General features: G+C 38.5%; 1 protein-coding gene across 4 annotated transcripts in view; it reads left to right on the top strand.

Moving 5' to 3' along the window:
• The window catches only part of LOC138761090 (unconventional myosin-XVIIIb-like), a 260,108-nt gene that overhangs the window by 134,579 nt on the left and 112,534 nt on the right, over window positions 1–12,995 (top strand). For all 4 annotated transcript variants that reach the window (XM_069932681.1, XM_069932680.1, XM_069932679.1 and 1 more), the window contains exons 20-23: window positions 2,044–2,153; window positions 4,189–4,254; window positions 11,099–11,227; window positions 12,428–12,571. In XM_069932681.1, the coding sequence (XP_069788782.1) occupies window positions 2,044–2,153; window positions 4,189–4,254; window positions 11,099–11,227; window positions 12,428–12,571 (449 nt within the window). The remainder of the gene's footprint in view (window positions 1–2,043; window positions 2,154–4,188; window positions 4,255–11,098; window positions 11,228–12,427; window positions 12,572–12,995) is intronic.

Genomic DNA, 12,995 nt, shown 5'->3' with positions numbered 1-12,995 from the left:
ATTGACAAGATGTGTCACTGATTTTGATGATAAATAACTTGTGAAACTGAGAAACACTCAAAAATAGATAACAGTCCTGGGCCTGCAGGATTTGATTCTTAATCATGAGGTTTGTCCCCATCAAGGTGATGGAATATGTACAATTTTGGACATGGGTGTAAACAACTGAGTGCTTCCAGATTTGGCCCAGCTCTCATCAGTCACAGGGCTGTAATCTTTCTAGTTTCTACAGGAACCTGATGCAAAACTGAAGCAGAATCTTTCTATTTATTTCTAACCTAGCCTGAATTTAAATAAACAAATTGACACTAAAAAAAACTACCTCATGACCAGCCCACAAGCCAAAGCTCCATCAGTTGAATTGCATTGAGTTCACAACATTATTGTATTTATGTGGAGGGTGATAATTCCACTGATAAATGCTAATATAATCCAGGGCAAACGTCCTAATGCTCCTCATGGTGGTGGCAAACCAAGGTTCTTCACCTCGATTGTACAAAGGGAGGTAGATGCCACTGCGCAGATCATCTTCTATTGTACTACATCAAGTGTGTGTGGGTCCATGCAAGCAAACAAACCAAGCTAACAACTAGAATATGGACCCACATGGAGAGCAAGGGGAGGGGAGTTTTTGGAGGTTATTTTTCAATCGCTTATCCCTAAACAGTGGTCGACACAGGAGTGGTCACATTTCATTGCAGGGAGATGTGAAACCATTTCAGCTTAGCCTTTTGGGACTGATCCGTTGTCAACTTGTCCAGGTAGACCTGAAATTGGGTGTGATGAGCTACAATTCTACAGCAATGTGGCAGCGCTTGTGGACAATGTTCGTCCCAACAATTCTGTATTCACTGAGTTGATTTTCACCATCTCTCATGGTGGGATATGACATTGCAAGCAAGTGCTGCTGTTCCATTGTCCAAGTCACATGCTGAGTTAGTACCACTGGCAGTTCTGGGGTCAACAGAAGCACCTTTAAACTCCACCATTTATATCGTATCTTTTTAACACAGTAGAATCTTAAGGCTTTTCACAGAAAACAGTCAGAAACTGACCTCTCTTGAAAGAAGGAAGCATTAGGACATGATTAGAAATGTAGGGAGAGTCATAGTCTGTTATGGCCATAACAGGATCCATGTAAATTAAAGTTTTTTTTGGTTTCAAGGAGAAACATTTAAAATTATATGAGGTATTTATGAGGGGGTTAGATAGGGTGGACAACCAGCATCTTTTCCAATGGCAACCATACAAAATAGCAGAAGACATCTGTTTAAGGTGAATGGATGAAAGTTTTGGGGAGACATCTTTGGTAATTTCTTTATTTTACACAGAGAGTAGTGGCTGCCTTGAATGCATTGCCGGGGGGGGGGGGGGAGGGAGGGGGGGGTGGGGAGGTGGGGGGTGGTGTGTGGTAGTGGTGGAGGTTGATATGTGGATTATTCAAAAGACTCTTAGATAGGTACATGGATATAAGAAACATAGAGGGTTACGATTGTGAAGTAGGGAAGGATTAGATTGCTGTAGTTGCTTTACATTGTGGGCTGAAGGGCCTGTACTATGCTGTAATGTTCTATGTTCTATGTACTATGCAGTGGTGGTCGAGAGAGGTTGAAGGAGAGAACTTGAAACTCAGGTTTCTTACAGCAGTAATGTATTGTATGGTGCAAGATAAATTCACATGGAGCATCAACAAACTTGTCTTTGTTAGAGCAGTTGATGTTTAGACCATTCTATGTTACTAAGTTGACCATATTGCTTGGTTTCTTAATTTAATAACTATTCCACCAACCTTACCATCATGTGTAACAATCAGGGGCCATGGCCAAGGTTCTTGCACTGTACTCTTCAGTGATTGACTCACTGACCCTATTGGATGGGCACTGTCTCCATCTCATAGATGGATTTAGGCCATATGGGCTAGTGGGCTGGAAGGGCCTGTTACCATGCTGTATCCCTAAGTTAAATTAAATCTCACGTCTGATCCAGTTTGCGCTGCTGTTACTATAGGGTTGACAGTGTCTCTCCTGTTTGGTTGCTCGGCAGGATTTCCTGATCACATGGTGCTTGGAGACTTTCGACGTCGCTTCCAGGCACTTGCACCAGATATCATGAAGAAGTATGGAGCCACCTTTATGGCCCCGGATGAGAGGAAGGTATGTGCTGGATCACTGGGGGAAGAAGGAACAAGGATGGGCCGAAAACCTTTCATAGAATCTTTAATGTTTGAAATGTTCTTAAATAGTGTCCTGAACTATCAAGGACTGTCAATGCAGCTGGGGTCAGGCCTTGGGCCTAGATGCTACCTGTGGATAACTCTAACTCGTGGAACTGAAAGGACAATCTTGTAGTTGATCAGGTGGAGGAGAATGATGTTCAGAGATTGAACCACTAAAGGCAGTCCTGTGGCCAAACTGGGACCCATGGGATGGACCTGTGCTTCAAGAAAATGCATTAAGTTCTGGCTTCTGGCCCAGGGAGAGGTAGGGGTTTGCTTTGCATTCTGCAAAGGGGTTGAAGGGTCTGCATGTTTCCTGGCACTGTAATTTACAAGCAACCAGAAAGGAGAGTACAATCTCCGGTAACTGTGCAGAATTGGGAGGCATGGTTAATGACGGGGCTGATTGGTTAGTGTAGCGGTTAGCGCACACTATTTCAGCACCAAATCCGAATTTGTACATTCTCATCATTCTAATCTAGGCACTCTGATTTCCTCCCATATTTTAAAGATGTTTAGGGTTAGTTGGTTAAGTGGTCACACAGGTGAATCTGAGTGGTGCGGGCTGGTGGACTCTCTAAAATAAAAGAAATATACAATAGCTTACTGACAACCCCTATTAGATTGAGCAACTTTCTTACCTATTGGTCTCAATGGAAGAGGGAATCACTTTGAAGACTTTCCATCCCCTATTCCTGCAGCCAATTTCACATCCAATAACTTTAGAAGAGGAGTGAATGGCAATGAATGGAGAACATTCAAAACAAGGTTGGCAAGTGAACACAAACAAGGAGATGGAAGTGTGTTTTGTAGGAGGGATTTGACAGAAGAAAAGTGAGGACGTGGATCAGCACCACAGCAGTCATTATAGAGCATAGCACCACAAGGCCATCTCCCAGCATCTTCTCCTCATTTATCACTCACAAGGGGCCACAGTGGACAGCTAGTAGAGCCACTGCCTCATGGTGGCAGAGAACTGGATTCAATCATGATCTCGGGTGCTGTCTGCAAGAAGTTTGCATGTTCTACCTCTGGGTGCTCTAGTTTCCTTCCACATCCCAAAGGTACTGAAAATGGCTCCTGGTGTGTCGGAGGAGTTTATTCAAACCTGAGGAGAATCCAAAATGGGATTAATGTGCAAATGAATGGATGATTTTTGGTCACGAAGCCTGGTTCAATGTTATATAACTCTATGATTTAATCTTGGCACTTCTTGCTCTGCTTCGGCTGAAACTTTGATCCATCTACCCTCTGACTGCTCTTTTACACCCTATCACTTCCTGCCCCATCTGTGGAAAAATCTTCCATCCCACATTAACCTTGCTAGCTATCTTAGAGCCTACCAAACCAGAGTGGAAGCAAGTTATTCCCAACTCCAAGGTACTGTTGAAAGGCCAGAAGATGAGGAGCTTCTCCTAAATTATTTTTGGAATTAACTGTTCTGATTAAGAATTTGTCCACAGCTAAATATTTTGAGTTTCTGAGAAATAACGCATACACATCTGCAGGGCACCCAGTATTTCAGAGCCAATGAATGACCACCTGAAATACAGTCACAGATACTGTAACAAAATGTGACATTGTACATCACAGATCCTAGGAACAGCACAGGGCTCAGTGAATTTCAATGAAGGTGAATATGGCTGGGACTCCCGGTTAACCTCCTGATCATCCAATCGTGCCCCTTGGAGCTCTTTCATATCTAACTGAGATGACAGAAGAAGCCTGTTTATTATGTCTTCTGAAACCTCACTACTCCAAATAAACATTCCATTGAATTAACAGCGAAGATTCTGTGAACCGTTGGTCCACAAATTAACTCAGACATTAGTGTTTGTATGGATTAAAGATGAGTTTATCTGCTTATTGAGTGAAGCAAATCAAAGTTCCTCCCTCTAGTGATAACAGCTTCAGAATGTTTGTTAACCTAAGTCTACAGTAAGCCTGATGTCATTGACTGGTTTGTTTTTCAGGCCACAGAAGAACTTCTTGCCTTGCTGGATTTGGAGAAGCACAGCTTCACTCTGGGACGGAGTCAGGTAAGCCCCAAAATCGGTAAACCTCTCTAGAAGTCACACTGAACAAAAGGTCACAGCACTCTCTGTCTGCAGTGGAACGATGCTGGGGTGTTGTGGTGTTGTTGGAAAGAGAGCCTATTCTCATGGTTAGGGAATGAAGAGCCATTAGTTGGGAAGATTAGTTTGGGAATGTTCGGCTGTGGTGATTCTTCACAGTTGCTCTCCAGTGTCATCGAACATCCAAACTCATAAACACCAAATCAGGAGCAGGAGTTGCCCACCTCTCTCTGAGCCTACTCTGCCATACAATAGGGTCTGATTGTTCTCTCAACTCTGCAACCCTGGTGACTCCTGTTAACCTTACAGCCACCCCCATACATCTGTCTACTTCTGCCTTAAATATATTCAATGACTCTGCCTCCACTGCGCTTTGATGAAGAGAAAACAAAAATCACATGATGCTTTGATGGGAAAAATGCCTTATTATTATCTGAAATGGACAAGCCATATTCTAAAAGAGTGCCATTACCTCATTCTAAATTCTAACATGAGAGGAAGCATCCTCTCCTCAGTTAGCTGTCAAAATCTTTTTATATTACTGATTTTATGTTTCAGTTAAAAGCCCCCTCTCAGTCTTCTAATCTCTATACTGGCATTCTACGACTCAGCAATATACAAAACTGGGGGAGTGAGGGGTGTTGTTGGAACCAGAGAAGGGGGACATATAGCAGGCAAGAAGGAGGTGTGGAACTTCGAGACAGGGTGTGAGTGAACAAGAATGAGGATGAATTGGGAGAGGAGAATGGGACAATAGGCAAGGTTGAACCTATTGCAAACCAGACAAGAAAGGAAAAGGTCTTGAGTTTGGAATTAAAATTAGATAAGTCTCAAATTGCTTTCTTGAGATTGGCATTAGCCGAGGCTAGAAAATGTTTGGCAATTACTTGGAAAAATGAGACTGATTTGAGTATTCAACGATGTCATTTGGAAATGAGGTCTTGTATACCATTGGAAAAGATAACATATAATTTACCTAACAATTATTCTTTCTTTGTTAAAGTTTGGAGCCCATATATGAGATATATGGGATTGAATTTGTATTAGTTTTTTTTCCCCCCACTAAACCATGGCAATAATTGAAAGTTTTTTTTAAAAACTTTATTTATTCGTTCAAAGAACAAATAGTATACGACATATGCAACAATTAACCATAAACATGAATGTTATTTTTTATATATAGAAAAAAAGAAAAAAAAAGAAAAGAAAAGAACCCCACCCCCCTTCAGCCAACTCTCCTAAGGAGAGCCATAAAGAAAGAAAAAAGAAAAAATATTAAAGAAAAATTAAGTATATATATTAAGATCTAATCAATGTAAATTGAAATGTAAATATTCTGAATATAACAACCACTTAATAAAAAAATTATAATTATCACACGAAACATACGTAATTTTTTCCATTATTAAACAATATCTCATCTCATTATGCCATCTATTAATATCAATCATATTTGTATCTTTCCACATACTAGCAACACATTTTTTCGCTACAGATAAAGCTAAATATACAAAAGCAAACTGAAAGTTATCTAATCCCAAGCCTTTGGTTGCAAACTAACCAATAAACATACTGTCGGATCTAAAAGTATTTTAATCTTATACAGGTATTCTAAAAACAATTGGATTTTCTTCCAAAAAGATTGTATATATATATACATGACCAAACAGCATGAAAAAAAGTTCCAACTGTATTACCACACCTAAAACACAAATCTGATTCATGAAAACCATACTTTTAAAATTTTTCAGGTGTTAAGTATAATTGATGTAAAAAATTATAGTTAATCATTGCATAACGTGCATTTATCAATCTAGTTACACGATCATAACAAATATCTAACCAATAATCCTCGGAAAAAATAAAACCAATATCCGCTTCCCATTTACTTTTAGATCTATCCCATCCCTTTTTATGCATACCATCCTGTAATATTTGATACATAGATGAAATATAACCCTTCTCTGGTACCTTCATAAGAAAAGTCTCAAATTTAGTCATTTCAGGTAAAATCATATCTCTACCAAACATACGTTTTACCAAAGATCGAATTTGATAATAGAGAAACAAAAAGTTCTTATCAATACCAAAACTGTCCCTCATCTGATTAAAAGATAAAAATTTACCCTCTTTAAAACAATCTCCCAAATTTTTCACACCTTTAAATCTCCAATGCAATAAACTTCGATTATGTATTGAAAAAGAAATAAGTTGATTATTATACAATGGAGTCAATGCCGATAATTTACCCCTAAAGCCTATCATTTTATTTTTCTTTATCCATAACTTCATTAAATGTTTTTGTATAGGCACATTATATTGTTGAAACAAATTTATATTCCATCTAAACAAAAATTGATGTATTTCAATATTTGCCATCTCAATTTTGGCCCAACTAGGAGGCCGTACCAAATCCATCAATGAACTAATAAATTTAAATTGGGCTGCTTCATAATAATTTTGAAAATGTGGTAAACGTAATCCCCCTAACTCATATTTCCAAGTTAATTTATTCAAAGCTACTCTCGAAAATTTACCTCTCCATAAAAACTCCCTAACCATTTTATTCAAGTATCGAAAAAAAAAATTATCAAGTAAATACGGATTAGATTGAAACAAACATTGTATACGCGGAAAAATATTCATCTTAATTGTATTTATCCTACCCAATAAATTAATAGGTAAATCTTTCCATTTAATCAAATCAGTTTTAATTTTTTTTATTAACGGAACATAATTGAATTTATATAAAGATTGATAATTAACATTCAAAATTATACCCAAATATTTAATTCGATCAGTCCATTTCAAATTAATAATATTCTTATAAACTGAATAATCTCCTTCACTTACCGGTAATATTTCACTTTTTTCCCAATTAACTTTATATCCAGAAAGACATCCATATTGTATTAAACAGTCCTTCAAATGTAAAAGTGACTGAGCTGGGTTTATTAAATACACCAATACATCATCAGCAAATAAATTAATTTTATACTCCTCATCTAAAACTTTCATACCTTGTATCTGTGTATTTTGTCTTATCAGCTGTGCTAAAGATTCAATCACTAACGCAAACAAAGCTGGTGATAAAGGACAACCTTGACGAGTTGATCGAGTCAATTTAAAAGGTTCCAAAATCAAGCCATTCATCAATACCCTAGCTACCGGTTTACTATATAGAACTCTAATCCAACCAATAAAAAAAGGACCAAACTTGAATTTCTCCAAAACTTTAAACAAAAAATTCCATTTAACTCTATCAAATGCTTTTTCTGCATCTAAAGATATCACCATCGGGTGATCTGAAGATTGTCAAAGTCTATTAATCAAACTAATCATGCGCAAAATATTATCTGAAGCATATCTATTCTTTATAAAAACCTGTTTGATCCATATGAATCAACTTAGGTAAAAATTTAGCCAATCTATTTGCTAATATTTTAGCTATTATTTTATAATCTACATTTCACAACAAAATTGGTCTATATGAAGATACTTTCAAACGATCTGTATCTTTTTTTGGAATTACTATGATTAAAGCACAAGAACAAGACTCAGGTAATTCATAATGTTCTCAAAATTGACGTAATACATCCCCAAACACTGTAGATAAATCATCATAAAAAATATTATAAAATTCAACCGAAAATCCATCATCACTAGGCAATTTACTGTTCGGAATTTCCATCATAGTCGTTTTAATTTCCGAATCAGTAAATGGTTCTTCTAACTCCTGTATATCTGCATCCTCTAATATCAGTAAATTCAACTGTGATTAAAAAAAGATCAATCGATCCAGTTTCTTGTTTTCCTTCAGATGTATATAACTTTTTATAAAATAAATAAAATTCATTAATCTCATGAGGTTTATAAGTAATAAAAGAATTCCGTCTAACAGCATTAATAGTCCTTGAAATCTGTTCTTTCTTTAATTGCCACGCCAGTACCTTATGTGCTTTCTCTTCCCATTCGTAATACCGTTGTTTAGTCCTATTAATCACACATTCAAATTGATAAGATTGCAAAGTATTATATTCCAATTTCAACCTAGATAATTCTATTTTCTGATCTTCTGTAGCATCTTTCTGGAATTCCTTTCTCTAATTCAAGACTCTGATTTAATCGATTCTTTTTTATTTTAGAAGTATAACTAATTATTTGTCCTCTCAGATAAGCTTTCAAGATGGCGTAGAGTCTAGACATGTAATCTCGACCTCTCTGGCCAGACTTTTAAGTACCCGTTTTTAACCCCTTGTTTTCAAGTTTAAACTTTTTAAATTTTAGTTTAAAGTATTAAGGAACTGTTATGGCCATTAATGGTAAAAAGATTAAACCTCAAGTGCAGAAGAAGTTACATTTTCGAAGTGCTGAAGATTTGGAGCTTAGACAACTTGATACAGCCTCAGGCTTAATCTCTTCATTGTCTAAACCCCAAAGACTGCCTGTGGGAGCTGGAAAAAAAATGTCTACTACTCACCAAGTGAAGGATGGCGCTGGAATTACCCGTTCTCTGGAAGAAGGTGCGTGTTCCCAAGAAGTGGATCCTGATTTGGAAAGCCTTTCGATTTCAACGGATGGAGCACGCAGGAAGACGACTCCATTGTTGGAAATGCATCAGGAAGCATTTCAACCTGAAGATATCGCTTTCCTTTGTGATTTTGTGAAAAAACAACGAGATGCGGGCGGAGACCAGCGGCAAACCCCCTGAGGAAGTCGGGGTGTCGTCACTGGGAGTCCAGACCCGCAGTAAAACTTTTAAAATGCCTTCGGTTGAGTTGCAGCAGGAGCTGCAGTTACCTTGTTCTGCCACTACGTCAGAGAGAGCAGGGCTGAGCTTTTCTGATCTACAGTGTAAGCAATTAAATGCAGTTATTCAGCCTCTAATGAATGAGATGGTTCAAATGATAAGTTCAGAAATGAATATAGTTAAAGCACGTGTGGATGCATCTTCTGAAGAATTAAAAAAATTTCAGACTGCTTTTTTGGACTGTAAACAACAAGTGACTTCTAACACAGAAAAAGTGTTGAAGGTTGAAAAATCAGTCATAGAATTGGGAGAATGCGAAAAGGAGTTGGAGAGGAAAATAGACTACTTGGAGAATCAAAGCAGAAGGAATAATGTGAAAATCGTTGGTTTGCCAGAAGGTATAGAAGGACAAGATCCTCTTCGTTTTTTTAAAGACTGGATCCCACAAGTATTAGGGCAAGAATTTTTTTCTGGAGGATTGGTACTGGAAAGAGCCCATAGAGCTCTAAGGAGAACACCCTCAGCTGGTCAACCCCCGAGACTGGTAACAATTCGATGTTTGAATTATTTGGACAGAGAAGCAATACTTCGACTATCAGTTCAAAATGCGAGACAACGACAAACTCCGTTATTGATTCAGAATAGCAGAGTTTTTAAAAAATCCTGATTTGAGTCAAGAGGTCATTCAACATCGACGTCGATTTAATCGAGTTAAATGAGTTTTGTGGCGTAAAGGTTATAAGTCTACTTTTCGCTACCCGGCAGTGTTGAAGGTGTTTTACGGAGATTATCAATTTCGGTTTTTTGAGAATGATCGTGAAGCAATGATTTTTGCTGATTCATTGCCAGATATAAGAGGACAAAGACGTAGTCCACCATTGTCTCCTGGTTGTTCTGGAAACAGAAGAAATAGCAGAAATGGGAAAAACGGGAATGGAAAGAGTCCAACTTCTTTTGAAATGGGATCTTCGAGATTGGAATCTCTTGGATGAAAAGAAGAATTTTCTTTTTTTTACTTTATTTTTTTGTTATTATGATATTTTGATGTTATTAATTGTTGGGCTGGGGAGGGAGAGATTTGCTCTAAGTTCTTTACTAGTCATCAGCCACTGGTGGGTGACCACACCCAATTTTTGTTTAGGGATTACTACCTTTTGGTAGTTTTTTTGGGGGGGGAATTTTTTTTCTCTATTGTTTTTTTTAATAATTGAAAATTGTTATGTAGGTTGATCTCCTCTTTTACTCTATCTTTTTCTTTCTTTCTTTTAGGGTAGTTTAGAGGGGGCATTGGAGGGGTGGGTCGGTTAGGGTTGGGGAGGTGGGAGGTTATTTGGGGTATTATGATTTATTATGATCAATAAATAAAACTTTCAAAAATAAAAAGGGAAAATGTTGTTAGGAGCAGAATTGGAGGGAGGAGTATGGAAAAAGGTAGTGGCTCTTGAATTGAACCCAAGAACATGTGCAGGAGAAGACCAATCCACCTTGAGCTAGCTGCTCCATTTAATAAGCCAATGGTTGATGCCATCTTGGCCACAATGCCACATCTTTCTTGTTGCTAGTAGTTTGAATATCTGCCAATGTCTGTCTTGAATATGATAAGAACCTCTCTACCTCTACAAGGACATGTGGTGGGGGTGGACAAGTTGTCAGTATCCCAGTCAGGGAGAGTGGGTGCTGAATTGAGTTGGGGAAATAAAAACTGAGAGATATGTAAAACATCTGGAAATTTGCTTTCATTCATCTGATCATTTCAAATAAAACAGCAATGTGCTTAGAAACATGGGCTAAAATTTATCACTGGAATGCCAAATATAACTGGTGAGCAGTGTATCGCAAGGATTTTCCATACATGCAGCCCATACAGTTTTTGTCATCTCCACTCAAAATTCCTTCCACTTCACAAAACTCTTTAATCCTTACTCCCGCATCACGTGCCCAAAATGATAGCACCTCAGAAATTTGTGGTAGGATCTCAGGAGCAAGAGATTCAGCAGGTGATAGGACTGGTATGAAGCAATAACTGAGAGTTTGACGAGTGGGCTGGTTTCCCACCAGATCTTCTTCAAGGCTGGAGTCATTCCCCAACTGGAAAAACTGAGGCAGAGGCACATCTCCCAGAACCTGATCCCACTGCAGGCTCTGTGCCATGGATTCCTTTGCCGACAGCAGTTCAAGAAAATGAAGGTAAGGTCTCCTGATTCAGGGTCAGTCATACTTTAAAATATTCAATTCAAGTTAAAGGCATTGGAAATGATTAAATGGGTCAGTCCCATTTGCCTGATTTGATCTATGTTCTCCTCAGCATTTGCTATCTATATTTCTACCTCAATGACATTTGAATATTGAAATTGTTCAATGTTATTGTCATCTGCCAATATATATACAACCAAATAAAACAGCATTTCTCCAGACCACGGTGCATACACATACACATACAATACACAGCACATAGTAATCACATTTATACACAAAAATAGACTTTAAAATAAACATATATGTAAATATATTGAGATAATTTCCTCAGTTACACGATACCATTCATCTATCTCACAGCCTGCAGGAAGAAGCTATTTCCCAGCCTGGCAGTCCTGATTTTAATGCTCCTGTACCTCTTTCACAATAATCCAACCAGACAGGACAATCTCAATTGTGCTTCTATAAAGTGTTTTGACGAGGTACCCACTTTTATAAAGCTTCCTCTGGCAGTTCATTCAAGCTATGGACCACTCTATGCGTGAAAAAGTACAATTGGAGGAGCAACACCCAGTATTCTGTCTGGACACTCTCTAACTGGCTGGCATTAACATCCACTTCTCCAGTTTCCATTTAGGCCACTCCCCTCTCTCCTTCTCTTCCCCATCCATCTCTCTTCATTCATCCAGCTCTCCACCCCTTTCCCTCTCCATTTGGAGAGCTATCTCCTCCCTCCTTCACATCTCCGCATTTTTTCCCTTGTGCCTTCTCACCCATATACACTTATGACCTCTTACCTGCGACATTATTTTCCACCCCTGGCCCTCCCCCACCATTTTATTCAGGCACATGCCTGCTTTATGTTCATGCCTTGATGAAGGGCTTAGGCCCTTAATGTTGGTAATGTATCTTTATCTTTGCAACATTGCGTGACTTGCTAAGTTTCTCCAGCATTGTTGTGCAAACTTAGTTCTAGAATTCTCTGAAATAAAGCTGTGAGCATTCACTTTGTCCATCTCCTTTGTGATTTTATAAACATCGACAAGGTCAGCCCTCAGTCTCCTCTACTTCACAGAATAAAGACCCACCTATCAAACTGTTCTCTTTAATGCGAGTCACTTAATCCTGGCGACATTTGATGAATTGTTATGTGATTATTGTGTGATTTTTTTTTTTTAATGGCCTGCCCAGATCCAGCAATTAGCTCTTCACTGTATCCAAAAGAACATCAGGAAATACTGGAGAGTTCACCAGTGGCGGTGGTGGCAGCTGATGGCATGTATCCGCCCGATGCTCACCATTAATTTGGCCAATGAAAACCTTCAAGTCAAAGAGGTAAGTCTGTGGCCCCTGATGCAGTTGTGAAGAAATCACTAAGTCGTCATCCCAAAATTTCTAATTTCTATTAGAAAAGTGAGCCTTGGATTACCTGCTTGGTGACAAGAGAACTCAGTGTACAATATGTCAGGCGTAGCCAAGCAGGGGAAAAAAACCATAATTTTCATAGTCTTTTACCTAGGGTAAGAGAATCGAATAATAGAAGGTACAAATTTCAGGCGAGAGGGTAAAGATTTAAAGAGGACGGCATGGTTAACATCGAGGGTGGCATGGTTAACATAGACTCTTTGGGGCTTGTATTGGCTCTGGTGGTCCACCACTGTCTAGCCCTGGTGGTGTTTCCTCTGTTGCTGTGCAGGCTGGATCTTCTGCATTTGTTTGTTCCTGCAGCGTCTCATGTTTTCAGCAGGCTCTTTTGATT

The sequence above is a fragment of the Narcine bancroftii genome, chromosome 4 (assembly GCF_036971445.1).
Source record: "Narcine bancroftii isolate sNarBan1 chromosome 4, sNarBan1.hap1, whole genome shotgun sequence".
NCBI lineage: Eukaryota > Metazoa > Chordata > Chondrichthyes > Torpediniformes > Narcinidae > Narcine > Narcine bancroftii.
The sequence above is the reverse complement of the archived record's forward strand: the minus strand, read 5'-3'. Positions and strand labels throughout refer to the sequence as shown.